The following is a 15,015-nucleotide window of genomic DNA, read 5'->3' as shown; positions in this document are numbered from 1 at the left end:
TTTAAAGGGTACTTCAAAATGACAGGGTGTATAGACTGAGAATAAAAGGGTCATTGAAAGGGTACTGCAATTTGAAAGAGCTGGCAATGAAAGGGTTATAGAAACTACACTGCAAAATGAAAGGGTGTATGGACTTTGAGAATGAAAGGGATATCAAAAGAGTACTGCAATTTGAAAGGGCTGGGAACGAAAGGGTTATAGAAACTGTACTGCAAAATGAAAGGATTTATAGACTTTAAAACTGAAAGGGTTATGAAAAGAGTACTGCAATATGAAAGGGCTGGGAATGAAAGGGGTACAGAAACTGCTCTGCAAAATGAAAAGGTGTATAGACTCTGAGAATGAAAGGGATATTGAAAGGGTACTGCAATTTGAAAGGGCTGGGAATGAAAGGGTTATAGAAATTGTACTGCAAAATGAAAGGGTGTATAGACTCTGAGAATGAAAGGGTTATTGAAAGGGTACTGCAGTTTGAAAGAGATTGCAAAGAAAGGGTTATATAAACTGTACTGCAAAATGAAAGGGTTATTTAAAGGGTACTTCAAAATGAAAGGGTGTATAGACTGAGAATAAAAGGGTCATTGAAAGGGTACTGCAATTTGAAAGAGCTGGCAATGAACGGGTTATAGAAACTGCTCCGCAAATGAAAGGGTGTATAGACTCTGAGAATTGAAGGGTTATCAAAAGGGTACTGTTATTTGAAATGCTGGCAATGAAAGGGTTATAGAAACTGTTCTCCAAAATGAAGGGTGTATAGACTCTGAGAATGAAAGGGTTATTTAAAGGGTACTGTTATTTGAAATGCTGGCAATGATAGGGTTACAGAAACTGTTCTGCAAATGAAAGCGTGTATAGACTTTGAGAATGAAAGGGTTATCAAAAGAGTGCTGCAATTTGAAAGGGCTGGCAATGAAAGGGTTATAGAAACTACACTGCAAAATGAAAGGGTGTATAGATTTTGAGAATGAAAGGGATATCATAAGAGTACTGCAATTTGAAAGGGCTGGGAACGAAAGGGGTACAGAAACTGCTCTGCAAAATGAAAAGGTGTATAGACTCTGAGAATAAAAGGGTTATCAAAAGAGTACTGCAATTTGAAAGGGCTGGCAATGAAAGGGTTATAGAAACTACACTGCAAAATGAAAGGGTGTATAGATTTTGAGAATGAAAGGGATATCATAAGAGTACTGCAATTTGAAAGGGCTGGGAACGAAAGGGGTACAGAAACTGCTCTGCAAAATGAAAAGGTGTATAGACTCTGAGAATAAAAGGGTTATCAAAAGAGTACTGCAATTTGAAAGGGCTGGCAATGAAAGGGTTATAGAAACTACACTGCAAAATGAAAGGGTGTATAGATTTTGAGAATGAAAGGGATATCATAAGAGTACTGCAATTTGAAAGGGCTGGCAATGAAAGGGTTATAGAAACTACACTGCAAAATGAAAGGGTGTATAGATTTTGAGAATGAAAGGGATATCATAAGAGTACTGCAATTTGAAAGGGCTGGGAACGAAAGGGGTACAGAAACTGCTCTGCAAAATGAAAAGGTGTATAGACTCTGAGAATGAAAGGGATAATGAAAGGGTACTGCAATTTGAAAGGGCTGTGAATGAAAGGGTTATAGAAATTGTACTGCAAAATGAAAGGGTGTATAGACTCTGAGAATGAAAGGGTTATTGAAAGGGTACTGCAGTTTGAAAGAGATGGCAATGAAAGGGTTACAGAAACTGTACTGCAATTTGAAAGGGCTGGCAATGAAAGGGTTATAGAAACTGTACTGCAAAATGAAAGGGTGTATAGACTCTGAGAATGAAAGGGTTATCAAAAGCGTGCTGCAATTTAAAAGGGCTGGCAATGAAAGGGTTATCAAAAGAGTGTTGCAATTTGAAAGGGCTGCCAATGAAAGGGTTATAGAAAATGTACTGCAAAATGAAAGGGTGTATAGACTTTGAGAATGAAAGGGTTATTTAAAGGGTACTTCAAAATGACAGGGTGTATAGACTGAGAATAAAAGGGTCATTGAAAGGGTACTGCAATTTGAAAGAGCTGGCAATGAAAGGGTTATAGAAACTACACTGCAAAATGAAAGGGTGTATGGACTTTGAGAATGAAAGGGATATCAAAAGAGTACTGCAATTTGAAAGGGCTGGGAACGAAAGGGTTATAGAAACTGTACTGCAAAATGAAAGGATTTATAGACTTTAAAACTGAAAGGGTTATGAAAAGAGTACTGCAATATGAAAGGGCTGGGAATGAAAGGGGTACAGAAACTGCTCTGCAAAATGAAAAGGTGTATAGACTCTGAGAATGAAAGGGATATTGAAAGGGTACTGCAATTTGAAAGGGCTGGGAATGAAAGGGTTATAGAAATTGTACTGCAAAATGAAAGGGTGTATAGACTCTGAGAATGAAAGGGTTATTGAAAGGGTACTGCAGTTTGAAAGAGATTGCAAAGAAAGGGTTATATAAACTGTACTGCAAAATGAAAGGGTGTATAGACCCTGAAAATAAAAGGGTTATCAAAAGGGTACTGCAATTTAAATATGCTGGTAATGAAAGGGTTATAGAAAATGTACTACAAAATGAAAGGGTGTATAGACTTTGAGAATGAAAGGGTTATCTAAAGGGTACTTCAAAATGAAAGGGTGTATAGACTGAGAATAAAAGGGTCATTGAAAGGGTACTGCAATTTGAAAGAGCTGGCAATGAACGGGTTATAGAAACTGCTCCGCAAATGAAAGGGTGTATAGACTCTGAGAATTGAAGGGTTATCAAAAGGGTACTGTTATTTGAAATGCTGGCAATGAAAGGGTTATAGAAACTGTTCTGCAAAATGAAGGGTGTATAGACTCTGAGAATAAAAGGCTTATTGAAAGGGTACTGCAATTTGAAAGGGCTGGCAATGAAAGGGTTATAGAAACTGTACTGCAAAATGAAAGGGTGTATAGACTCTGAGAATGAAAGGGTTATCAAAAGAGTGCTGCAATTTGAAAGGGCTGGCAATGAAAGGGTTATAGAAATTGTACTGCAAAATGAAAGGGTGTATAGACTCCAAGAATAAAAGGGTTATTGAAAGGGTACTGCAGTTTGAAAGAGATGGCAATGAAAGGGTTACAGAAACTGTACTGCAAAATGAAAGGGTTTAAAGACTCTGAGAATGAAAGGGTTATGAAAAGGGTACTGCAATTTGAAAGGGCTGGCAATGAAAGGGTTATAGAAACTGTACTGCAAAGTGAAAGGGTGTATAGACTTCGAGAATGAAAGGGTTATCAAAAGAGTGCTGCAATTTGAAAGGGCTGGCAATGAAAGGGTTATAGAAACTGTACTGCAAAATGAAAGGGTGTATAGACTTTGAGAATGAAAGGGTTATCAAAAAAGTGTTGCAATTTGAAAGGGCTGGCAATGAAAGGGTTATATAAACTGTACTGCAAAATGAAAGGGTGTATAGACTCTGAGAATAAAAGGGTTATCAAAAGGGTACTGCAATTTGAAAATGCTGGCAATGAAAGGGTTATAGAAACTGTTCTGCAAAATGAAAGGGTGTATAGACTTTGAGAATGAAAGGGTTATTTAAAGGGTACTGCAAAATGAAAGGGTGTATAGACGGAGAATAAAAGGGTCATTGAAAGGGTACTGCAATTTGAAAGAGCTGGCAATGAAAGGGTCATAGAAACTGTTCTGCCAAATAAAAGGGTATAAAGAGGTACTGAGAATTGAAGGGTTATCAAAAGGGTACTGTTATTTGAAATGCTGGCAATGATAGGGTTATAGAAACTATTCTGCAAAATGAAGGGTGTATAGACTCTGAGAATGAAAGGGTTATTTAAAGGGAACTGTTATTTGAAATGCTGGCAATGATAGGGTTACAGAAACTGTTCTGCAAAATGAAGGGTGTATAGACTCTGAGAATGAAAGGTTTATCAAAAGGGTACGGCAATTTGAAAGAGCTGGCAATGAAAGGGTTATAGAAACTGTTCTGCAAAATGAAACGGTGTATAGACTCTGAGAATGAAAGGGTTATTTAAAGGGTACTGCTATTTGAAATGCTGGCAATGATAGGGTTATAGAAACTGTTCTGCAAAATGAAACGGTGTATAGACTTTGAGAATGAAAGGGTTATCAAAAGAGTGCTGAAATTTGAAAGGGATGGCAATGAAAGGGTTATAGAAATTGTACTCCAAAATGAAAGGGTGTATAGACTCCAAGAATAAAAGGGTTATTGAAAGGGTACTGCAGTTTGAAAGAGATGGCAATGAAAGGGTTACAGAAACTGTACTGCAAAATGAAAGGGTTTATAGACTCTGAGAATGAAAGGGTTATGAAAAGGGTATGGCAATTTGAAAGAGCTGGCAATGAAAGGGGTATAGAAACTGTACTGCAAAGTGAAAGGGTGTATAGACTTTGAAAATGAAAGGATTATCAAAAGGGTACTGCAATTTGAAAGGGCTGACAATGAATGGAGTTATAGAAACTGTACCGCAAAATGAAAGGGTGTATAGACTTTGAGAATGAAAGGGTTATTGAAAGGGTACTGCAATTTAAAAGAGATGGCGATGAAAGGGTTTTAAAAACTGTACTGCAAAATGAAAGGGTGTATAGACTCTGAGAATGAAAGGGTTATCAAAAGGGTACTGCAATTTGAAAGGGCTGGCAATGAAAGGGTTATAGAAACTGTACTGCAAAATGAAAGGGTGTATGGACTTTGAGAATGAAAGGTTTATCAAAAGGGTACGGCAATTTGAAAGAGCTGGCAATGAAAGGGTTATAGTGGTCTGCAAAATAAAAGGGTGTATAGTCTCTGAGAACTAAAGGGTTATCAAAAGGGTACTGCAATTTGAAATAGGTGGTAATGAAAGGGTTATAAAAAAATTTGTACAAATGTGTATTCTAACACTCCAGCAAATCTGAGTATGCATTTTGCAAGAAGATGAAAATGTACGATTTGTGCCCCACTTTGGACTCTGAATCTGAAATGAATATAATGTATACAAACAAAAACTTAAAAAAAAAATATGGGCATCATAGATTGTAGAGACAAGGACACTCAAACAATTTCCAAACAAAGAAAAGAAGCAAAGAGGTAAGATGGAAGGCATTGATACTCACCTGCTTAGAGCCAAACACATTGGTGATACTGTCCTTCATCGTTGCTGTCCCATTAGTTGATACCACAATAGATTTCTTCCTGATTGCGAGAATCAGAGACAATGGCACATTTGTTATATTAAGAGCTGTCACACGGTTACTTTATATTTTGCTTTTGGTTTTTGTTTCTTGCCAAAATATCCTGGGCATCCTCTGTGGAATACATAGTTAAATTCTGAAACCGCCCTGCAACAATAGTGATGAAAAAGCATGCAAACAAGCCGGTGACAGCATAAACATAACCTTCCTGGTGGAGTACTAAAGAAGACATTAAAAGGAAGAGCAGTAATTGGTAGCAATTTATAGGTGGACCGAGCGCTTTATAAGACTCCACTATCAATATTAATTATTATTCATTATCAAAATGTGCATTATTGTCACCCGTTTCCAGTCTGGTTGGTGCACGTCAGCTTCACTCCTGATGCAATAATGCAGTATGCTTGAAGGACTTGGACCATCTTGGTGAATTCCTGAAACAAAACATAAAAATACAAATTATATCACTGCCGTACAGATGGCTTGGATAATGTAGATAAGTGCTCTGTGCTGGCATGTCTTCAATCACTGTATATGATTTTGTCATAAAGTAACAATAAAAAGATATATTTAACTCTTTATGTGCCATGGTGGAAACCCCCTGTGTGCCACATAATTCTGAGACACCAAAACAGTTATGCTTTGAGAAAGCATTCTGCTTTCCAAATCTATGTAACTTTTATACATTTCCGTTAAAACCTTGACATTTAGTTAGCAAAGTTGTAGAGAAAGTGCCAAGCCCTGCTTTGACGTAAATTGTATGGCAAATACATGATTGTTTTGCTTTCAAATGACCGATAGCTACATGACTGTAAATGCATGACTTTTGCACACAAAGCAGCAACAGAAACTCATAATTTACACGCTAATCCAGTAGGGAACACTTCTTGCTGGTCAATCATTACATAAAGTGCAAGCTATATGTGAGAGGAACTCAATCGAGACAAACACTTTCATTGTATTGTGGTATTTGACGATTTATCAATCTGTTTGGGTGGATTTGTGCGTTTGAGCAGAATATGTAAAGTTGGCACGCCGTCGACTGAGTCAGGCGTGCGAACGTGGCACATAAAGAGTTAAGGGACTTTCAGTGTGCCAAAAATGTATCTTCCAATGATTTGTGATGTTAATAATTACTTGAAAGAATTCATAAATGCTGCTAGCAGATTGAAGAAATTGATTTTGCAACTTTTACTGAACAGTGTACTGAGAAAATTGTATCAATCACATTAGGACTGGTGAGAGATGATTTAAAGGACAAGTTCACCTTCATAAACATAAGGATTGAGAGAATGTAGCAATATTAGTAGAACACATAATTGAAAGTTTGAGGAAAATCAGACAATCCGTTCAAAAGTTATGAATTTTTGAAGTTTTTTTGCAGTACCCGCTGGATCAGAAGACTACTGCAGTGTATGAATAACTTAGATGTCACATGCGTACAACAATATAAGGAAAATATAAAGAGAATTTCACAAAATTCCATCTTTTGAAAAAAGTACACATTCCCCTGACTCGTTACCGACAAATGTTATGGGTAATATCATTCCCCCTGCCTTTAGAAAGAGGCAAGTCAAGTGCTCTTTTATTATGCAAAAAAAGCGAAAATATGTTGAATTTTCTTTTACATTTTCTTTATACTGTTGTATGCATATGACTCACAAGCTGTAGTAGTCTCCTCATCCAGCGGTTCCAACACAAAAATAAAAAAAAATCATAACTTTTGCATCGATTGTCCAATTTTCCTCAAACTTTCACTGATGTGTTCTACTAATATTGTTGCATTTTCTCAATCCTTATGTTTATGAAGGTGAACTTGTCCTTTACAAAAAACAAAACAACATAGATCATCATGCATTTCATGTCATTTTCCATGATAAAAAGAACCCTTTTCAGTACCTGCTTGAAATACAAGAGAAAGCTTTGAGCCACCCTTCCTCAGACGAGAGACATTATTTTTGCTATATTGTAGCTTTATTTGTCATCATTTAAAGAAAATGTGTTCACACTTATTTGTACCTTCTTTAAGTTCCTAAGGAATTCTTTGTGTCTGACGGGTAGAGTCGAGAACAGGTTCTGGAGCATGACAGTGGTACCTTGCTGCAAAATACAAAATGAATTGGACAACACAAGCTAAGACTCACACTGAAAGAAGTTATGGCTGGGTCAGTGTGCAACCAAAATTCACTGAAAATTCTAGCTTTATACAATCATTACTTGAGAACTAACAAGTAACATTCATATTTTCTCAGAAAGGCCTGCATTCTAACTAGTTAGTAAGCTATCATCATTAGTTACTAAATTACTCTTGACATGACATGATATCATTGTTAGTTTTGTTCTGGATTACTACAATCCTGAATGATTAAACCAACCAATGGATAAAGGTGGATTGGAAATTACAAACATCATGCAGACTGTCATGTGATTTTGTAACAACACATGAGATAAACTCATGCATTTCATTGCACAAGTGAAAAAAAAAAACTCTCTCTATGTCCACAATTGTCTCTATAGAACAGGGCTCCATTTCATAAAAAGTAGCTAGGACAGCAACTCTTGCTGGAATGGCAATTGTCATAGTAACAAGAATCAAGCTTCCTGATTGGTTGTTGCTGCGTGAAGTTGCTCTTCTAGCAAGAGTTGTTATCCTAACATCTTTTCTGAAACAGGGACCAGGTCTTCTCAAACAAAATACAGGCGCAAGTGACTCAGCCATTAGGGATCTTTAGATTTTGACGCGCAGACGTTTGAGACGGGTGCGCTGGACGTTCTCCTCTCCCTGCGTCGTGTGGAAAAGTAGCTTTAGATTACGCTGGGACGCAACGTATAAAAAATAAAATCGTGCCCCCATATGATCGGTGCATGAAGAAGCTCTCTACGTCGCAAACTGTGCGGACGTGAAAATAGCCCAGTACGCGTAGTGAAAAACTCAGGCGACGCAAGCTAAAAATAGATTGACTTTACGCGCGCTTCTGCGCACGCTCAGAACATGTTTTTTTCCTTTGAACGTCCGCGCGTCTAAAATCTAAAGCTCCCTATTGTAATACAGTCTGTACCTGTCTTGGGCAGGGAGCTTGGTGGAGGATCCGTCCATCGTGGTCATAGGTCAACTTGGTTCCAACAGCAGCAGACTGGTGACATGTCACAATTATGAGATCACTGTAGCAGAATGTGAGGGCAGAATTGGTGGGTATTTCCATAGTAAAAGGGTACATTTCAGGGATGCCGGGTTAATTTCTGTTTCCAATGTGCGTTATTCCCCCCCCCCCCCCCCCCCCCATACAGAGCACAATTTCTGTAATTAGAGAAAACTTTGCCCCAAAATTGCTTCGAACAAGCAGTCTATTAGAATTTTTGTCAAAATGACGTGTCAAAATGACAATTTGGGGGCAAATGTATGTAACGCCAGACTGATATCAATGTTTTAACATATGAAGGTAAAATAATAAATGTTTATTGAAAATTTGTTGTTTTTTAACTGAATGGCCTGCTAATGATAAAAAAGATCATGATAGTCCTAAAATTCTACTGAACATTGTGTTTTATGCAATTTCTAGACTTGGTGGTGAACGTATGTTACTTGGACTGACCAAAATGCGAAAGATCATACCTGAGGGCACACAATGAACTAAGAGCTTCTCCCCGGAACCCAAACGTGGCCACTGTGCTCAGGTCTGAGAAGTCGCTCAGCTTGGACGTGTGGTGCTTGAGAGCTACAAACATAAACAAACAGGTGAATCCATAATCTACAATATTCATACCAACACCATAACAACCAAAGACACAAGCATGTAAATAAACAAAAACCATTGTCCTTGATTCTATCACTTGCATATATTATCTATCTATTCATTTTTTTGCTTTTTGTTTTTGTTTTTTTACTCCAGGGTAGCCTGGGAAAGTGAAGATAACTTGTTGAAAATATGTCAAACATCACATGCCAATTCATGCATGTATGGGTGATTTACTTTGTTACAGGCTTGCTTTTCACTGAGGTTTAATCTGCCTGATGACAATCTATGATTAATCATATTCATGTTTGAAACTGCTGTCAGAGTAGGCAATCATCAACTGGTATAAAAACTGGATTGGCTCACTATCACACCTTCACCTGCTGCTTCTGAAATGTTTATGATTCCTCACAGATGTGGAAATGTGGGATATTCATTTCTCGTAGGCTCTGCTTAAAAGTATGTCCATTTAAGACAGAGTAGTCTACAATCAGATGCCGGTTCAATAGGACCGCTATAGCCTTCTCAACGTTCTCGTCCATGGTCTTGAGAGAAAGTGCTTTCCTTAAAACAATTATTCTGCTATCAAACTGAATTAAAATGCAGAGCAATCCGGGAGATGCCATCCTGCTAGCTTGTTTTCCCTCGACGACAACGATAATTCTGTCGACTTGGCCAGGCGAACCACCAGGCGGTCAGGAGGCAATGCTAAGCTACACGGCAACCAGTGGGAGCCACGCCAACGTAGATCCAGGGCTTTAAGACAGTGTGAAAGGCGTCCAGCACCCAGTGGCCAACGCCCTTCTGTCCGGCACAGCTGCGGAACTGCAAACCAACCAGGGATAGCATCGCCCACTGATTCGTTGACAACCCCATTCATTGACGCGTTCTCCATGTGATAGCGTCTAGCATCGCCTCCCCGCCACGTGGCAGACGAGTTTGGCCCCGACGTTGGTTCTCTTAGGGTAAAACCCTGGCCAGGTTTTACATTATCTGTACATTTAAGTTACCTTTCATTGAAACGATCCCATGGAACCTTGAATTGTTATGCTTAATTTCATTGAGATGCTCTAAGCAAGAATGATTATTACGGTTGGAAACTGATTGTAAAGCAAAACTCCTAATAAAGCTTTGGAAGATTTATCTATTTCAATTCACTTAGACCGCCTTGCATTCATTTGTGTGAACTTGACCGTAACAATATCATTTCTTACTGAGCCCCTGGAAGTTACTCTCCTCCACTCCTGATCCATTGTCAGAGACTTCAAGAGATTCGCTGCCATACTCCTTCAGCTTGATTTCTGGCGAGTGAGCAGTGTAGAGAAATGAATTTAACAATAATAAATGAAAAAAATGCTTAATTTCTCAAAACATACCATAATGACATATGACAAACAAAAATATTGCATCTCTCTGCTGACCAGGCAAGTGAAAGTGATTTAATTCTTATCATTATTATTCCCTGTGCTCTGGTGTGCATACTTGTGCTTACATGATAGAACAGTAAATGGCGACAGCAGTGCTGGTCAACTTTCTCTGTGTATCATAATTACTGAAAAATGATAAAATCTAGCTTAGAAACAATTAGTCTCATTTGTCTCTGTGCAGAAATCAAAACTCTACTGTCCTCTGTTTATGTACATATCTGTGATGTCACAAATCAGCATAAGACTATTTTTCAATTTCAGAACAAGTAAAGAATATTGAATGATAAAATAACAATGGCTAAATCCATTAGTCAGAGTTAACAACAAATATCATAGAGTAAAATATCCCTTTTGCGGCAGTTTAAGCATTGTTAAGGGTTTTTCCAACTTGTAAACAAATCAGGCAAATTATTTTCAACCATTTCATATATCATACACAAGATTATTCATTAACGCAATTGTTTTCATAAAAGAAATTTACCATTGACCAACGCAGTTTTCATGATTTACCAGGGCAAAACCCGGCACAATTTTCGCCGATAAGGGCGATATGCGACATAGTATTTCTGCTTGCGGCACGATGTACAATCCCTATGCAATACGCCCGTGCTCCGCGATCTTTAGCTGAACGCCTTCACATGTCTCGCGAACATTGCGTAAGCGCCAATTCCCATTGCGAAAGCATGTGAAAATAGCGGGCGCACATGCATTGGCCGCAAACAAGATCGCAATTCTGGCGGTGTTGTTGATGTCTTTCTCGTGTTTTTCTCATTTCTTTTCGATGGTAACATCCACTTTCCAAAAAAAATGGCGGTCCACATCGGCTCGCGAAAGTTCTATTTTACGTGAGGATATGTTTTTAAAATCCATGAACATCGAGAAAACGACAAAAAATCAAGTTTCTTGGACCATTGTTTCTTAACTGTTATGTTAAGAAGTACCGAAAATTTCATTTTGGATGCGATATGTTGTCATTTAGGTGAGAAAATTTCACTTTCGTCAGAGATCGTGCCCATTTTATCAGTTGTTTTTTGTTGATTGCTAGTGTGTTAGTATATGTGTAGTGTGCATGTAACAGTGCAATGCAGTGTTTAGCGGTATATTACCGTGTATGTTGTACCTGCCGCGAACGGCTGCACGGCCGCTTACTGACGCAGTTACTCTATGCATTTCCATCACTTATAAAAAAAATTGCACTAATTATGCTAGAGTGATTGATGTTGATAGGGTAGATTTGGACCACAAATGAACTTAAATCGTCTGCTTGTTTTATCTTCAGTGGACTCACCAATGTTGGTTGCTCCTGCATCCAAACTATTTTCTACCAGCTCCTTGATGGCCGTGGCCAGATTGAGGACAACCTGGCCAGAACAGATCTGATGGACTGACCGCCTGTCAATGGCCTTTACCGTGCCAGCCATGACTGGGGACAGATCTGGTACAGCAGTGGTAAGAAGGAACAAATAGAGCCCTAGAGGAATGGAATTTTGTGCAGATACAGGAAAATCCTACACAGAGACTCTGCTGCAGTAGATCTATGAACCATTGCATTCATTATGTACCCTTGCTTGACCATAATATTATTTACTAATAAAGCTATTGTAAATTCATCACTATTGACCACTGCATCAGGTATATTTACAGTACACTTCTTCAGGGAAGTGTTGATGCAGTTTTGTACTTCACAGCCATTCTAACACTTTTTGCCACAACAAACCCTAACCTAACCATCATGAAGAAGAAGAAGAAGAAGACTAATCATAGGACTGAGGAGTAGGTCTATGTATGTGCATGATGAAGTAAAAAAAAAAGTGCATTCAAAGTAAATCTATTAATGTATTTACTATTAGCGCCATTCTTTCTGGACTGACTGGAGCAGAAATCCAGTTGTCCACTGGCACTGCCACTACCACTACCAGTTCTCAAGGACTCTAAACAGATACGATCAAATTCAATGAATTATGTGAATTTCCTTAAATTTATAATGTGTTGTCTGTTCAGTTAATATATACGTGTGCATCGAGGACATATGATTAGCTCACAGGTCTGAGTTATCTACTTGCTATTGCACTCAATTTCTGCAATGTTGCAGTCATCTCATTAGTTTCCGGATAAACGAGACATTTTAAGCAGTAGGTGGGACTACAGGACGAGGCAACTGAAACTGGGCCAGCAATAACGCATTAAAAATAGCGAATACTCAAACAAAATTTATACTTTGTACAGTCTTTATACTGAAAAACAGACTTTTAAAAAATATCAAGATTCTTCAATCATTTTTCATTATTCAATTGCTTCATAATCACCTTTCTGACTCACAGGTCTTCACGATTGTATTTCCCGCTTGACACGCTTCACTTCACGATTTCAGCTGTGCCGCTGCGCGATGATATGATGCGCGCTAGGCCCACAGAACTCTTAAGAGTTCTGTGGCTAGGCCTAGGCTGCTGGCCCGGCGGCGCGGCATGACGGCCGGCGCGGCGGAGCCCCGGATCGATGGTGGTGGTTAGTTGGTGGTTAGAACGCGGTGGTTGGCGGGAGTAGTGCCGATATGTTTGTATGCACTCTTCAACTTCAACTTTTTAATGCCGACAATCATAAACCCAATCTACATTACCATCATAAACCCAATCTACATTACCATCTTTTGATGCGACGTATTTGAACTTGTACTGTATTGTACTTGTACTGTAAAGTGGCATTGCTAAAATAAATGTGAGCTTAAACTTATATAGACTGACTTCTTTTTTTTTTTGGGGGGGGGGGGGGGTGATTGGAATAATATTGAATAATTTCATCAGTTTACTGATCACAGTATCATGGTATGTGAGACTACACTTAGAATTTTGTAAATAAATTGAACGTTTGGGAGGACTCATAATACATGTACTATAGTTGAGCTGGGAAATAATGAATAGGCCCTATAGCATGGGCGTCACCAGGGGGGGTGCGTTGGGTGCGAACGCACCCCCCTTCAGATCCTTGAAAAAAAAAAAAAAAAAAAAAAAAACTTCAGTCTGCGAGCGACTTCAACGCCGGACGCTAAATAATTATTCTTTTCATTCTTTTTTTTTATTTTGCACCAGGGACAAAAAAAAAAAAAAAAAAAAAAAAATCGTGGGCAGAAACAATTTGTACCCCTGGTTCTGGCAGCACTGATTTTATACATGTCTACTAGTATTCTATACAGTGTTTACTATTCATCGACCGTACTGTACATCCGTACGGTACGGAGCACGCACACGTTTGCATGTACGTGTGCTACTTACAAGTATGTAAGGTCTATGTACGTTACTTCGGACCAATCCATATTGCCAGCCCAAGTGCGAGCCTTAGCCTCATTAAAAAAAAAATTAAAAAAAATGGAGGGGCAAGCACACCATTTTGCACACCCCCCCCCCCTCCATAATTCCAGAGACGAGAAGATTATCTTGTTTTTGAAAGAAAACAAAAATGACTCCATAAAAATATTGGAAGGCAAGCGCACCATTTGCCCCACCCCACATAATCATTATTCCCGCGATGAAAAGATTTTCTTGCTTTTTTGATAGAAATCTGTCCAACTATTTCACCCAAAAGCAGTGGCGTAACTACGGAGGGGGGGGGGGTGCAGGGGGGGTGCCCCACCCCCCCCCCATCCGCTGGTAAAAGAAAAGAAGACTTACCAAAATAGTAATTCAAGGGTTAGTAAACTGCTTTTGAATGAAAGGGCAACGGCGTAGCCAGGATTTCATCTTGGGGGGGGGGGGGGCGGTTAGTCTGCGAGGGAGCGAAGCGACCGAGCCCGAGCGAGCGGAGCGAGCGAGGGGGGGGGGGGGGGGGGAGGGTGTGGGAGGGGGGTGTCCCCCCTCCCACGGTAAGAACTTTTTGCATTTTGATGTTGTAAATGGTGCAATTTGATGCATGTTTTTGCGCGTTTTATCGACGTGAAACAGTCCCGCTTGTTTAAGGTATAGCAGTCTATTTTGATGTAGATTATTATTGAACAATTTGCCTATAAAATGGTATAAGTTAAATACACTTCTTGTATCAATTCTTTTCACTGAATATCATGAACGCGACTGAACCCGAGCGAGCGGAGCGTGCGGGGGGGGGGGGGGGGAGGGGAGGGTGTGGGAGTGGGGTGTCCCCCTCCTACGGTAGGACACCCCACTCCCACGGTATTAGAACTTTTTGCATTTTGATGTTGTAAATGGTGCAATTTGATGCATGTTTTTGCGCGTTTTATCGACGTGAAACAGTCCCATTTGTTTAAGGTATAGCAGTATATTTTAGTGTAGATTATTATTGAACAATTTGCCTATAATCGTATAAGTTAAATACACTTCTTGTATCAATTCTTTTCACTGAATACCATGAACGCGACTGAACCCGAGCGAGCGGAGCGAGCGAAGGGGGAGGGGAGGGTGTGGGAGGGGGACACCCCCCTCCCACTGTGAGAACTTTTTTTTTTGCATTTTGATGTTGCAAATGGTGCAATTTCATGCATGTTTTTTCGTGTTTTAACGAGTTGAAACAGTCCCACTTGTTTAAGGTTGCAGTATATTTTAGTGTAGATTATCATTGAACAATTTGCCTATAAAATGGTATCATTTAAATAATCTTCTTGTATTAATTCTTACACTGAATATCATGAACTCTGTCTATTCAGCAATCAAACAGAAAAAGCATGC

At 39.1% G+C, this 15,015-nt stretch overlaps 1 protein-coding gene across 1 annotated transcript in view; it reads right to left on the bottom strand.

The window, feature by feature from the left end:
• LOC139713908 (mismatch repair endonuclease PMS2-like) overlaps positions 1–12,696 on the bottom strand; it is a 36,345-nt gene extending 23,649 nt beyond the window's left edge. The window contains exons 1-8 of the mRNA XM_071625629.1: positions 12,649–12,696; positions 11,631–11,777; positions 10,130–10,216; positions 8,795–8,897; positions 8,241–8,343; positions 7,201–7,281; positions 5,527–5,615; positions 5,107–5,185 (exon numbers count right to left, since the gene is read on the bottom strand). Of these exons, the coding sequence (XP_071481730.1) occupies positions 5,107–5,185; positions 5,527–5,615; positions 7,201–7,281; positions 8,241–8,343; positions 8,795–8,897; positions 10,130–10,216; positions 11,631–11,763 (675 nt within the window). The 5' untranslated portion in view covers positions 11,764–11,777; positions 12,649–12,696. The remainder of the gene's footprint in view (positions 1–5,106; positions 5,186–5,526; positions 5,616–7,200; positions 7,282–8,240; positions 8,344–8,794; positions 8,898–10,129; positions 10,217–11,630; positions 11,778–12,648) is intronic.
• Between the last annotated feature and the right edge of the window lie 2,319 nt (positions 12,697–15,015).

Source organism: Diadema antillarum, unplaced genomic scaffold (genome assembly GCF_040938485.1).
Source record: "Diadema antillarum isolate AM-2024a unplaced genomic scaffold, OU_Dant_1.0 seq00002095_RagTag, whole genome shotgun sequence".
In the NCBI taxonomy this organism is placed as follows: Eukaryota; Metazoa; Echinodermata; class Echinoidea; order Diadematoida; family Diadematidae; genus Diadema; species Diadema antillarum.
Note: the sequence above shows the minus strand (reverse complement) of the source record. Positions and strands in the feature narration are given on the sequence as shown.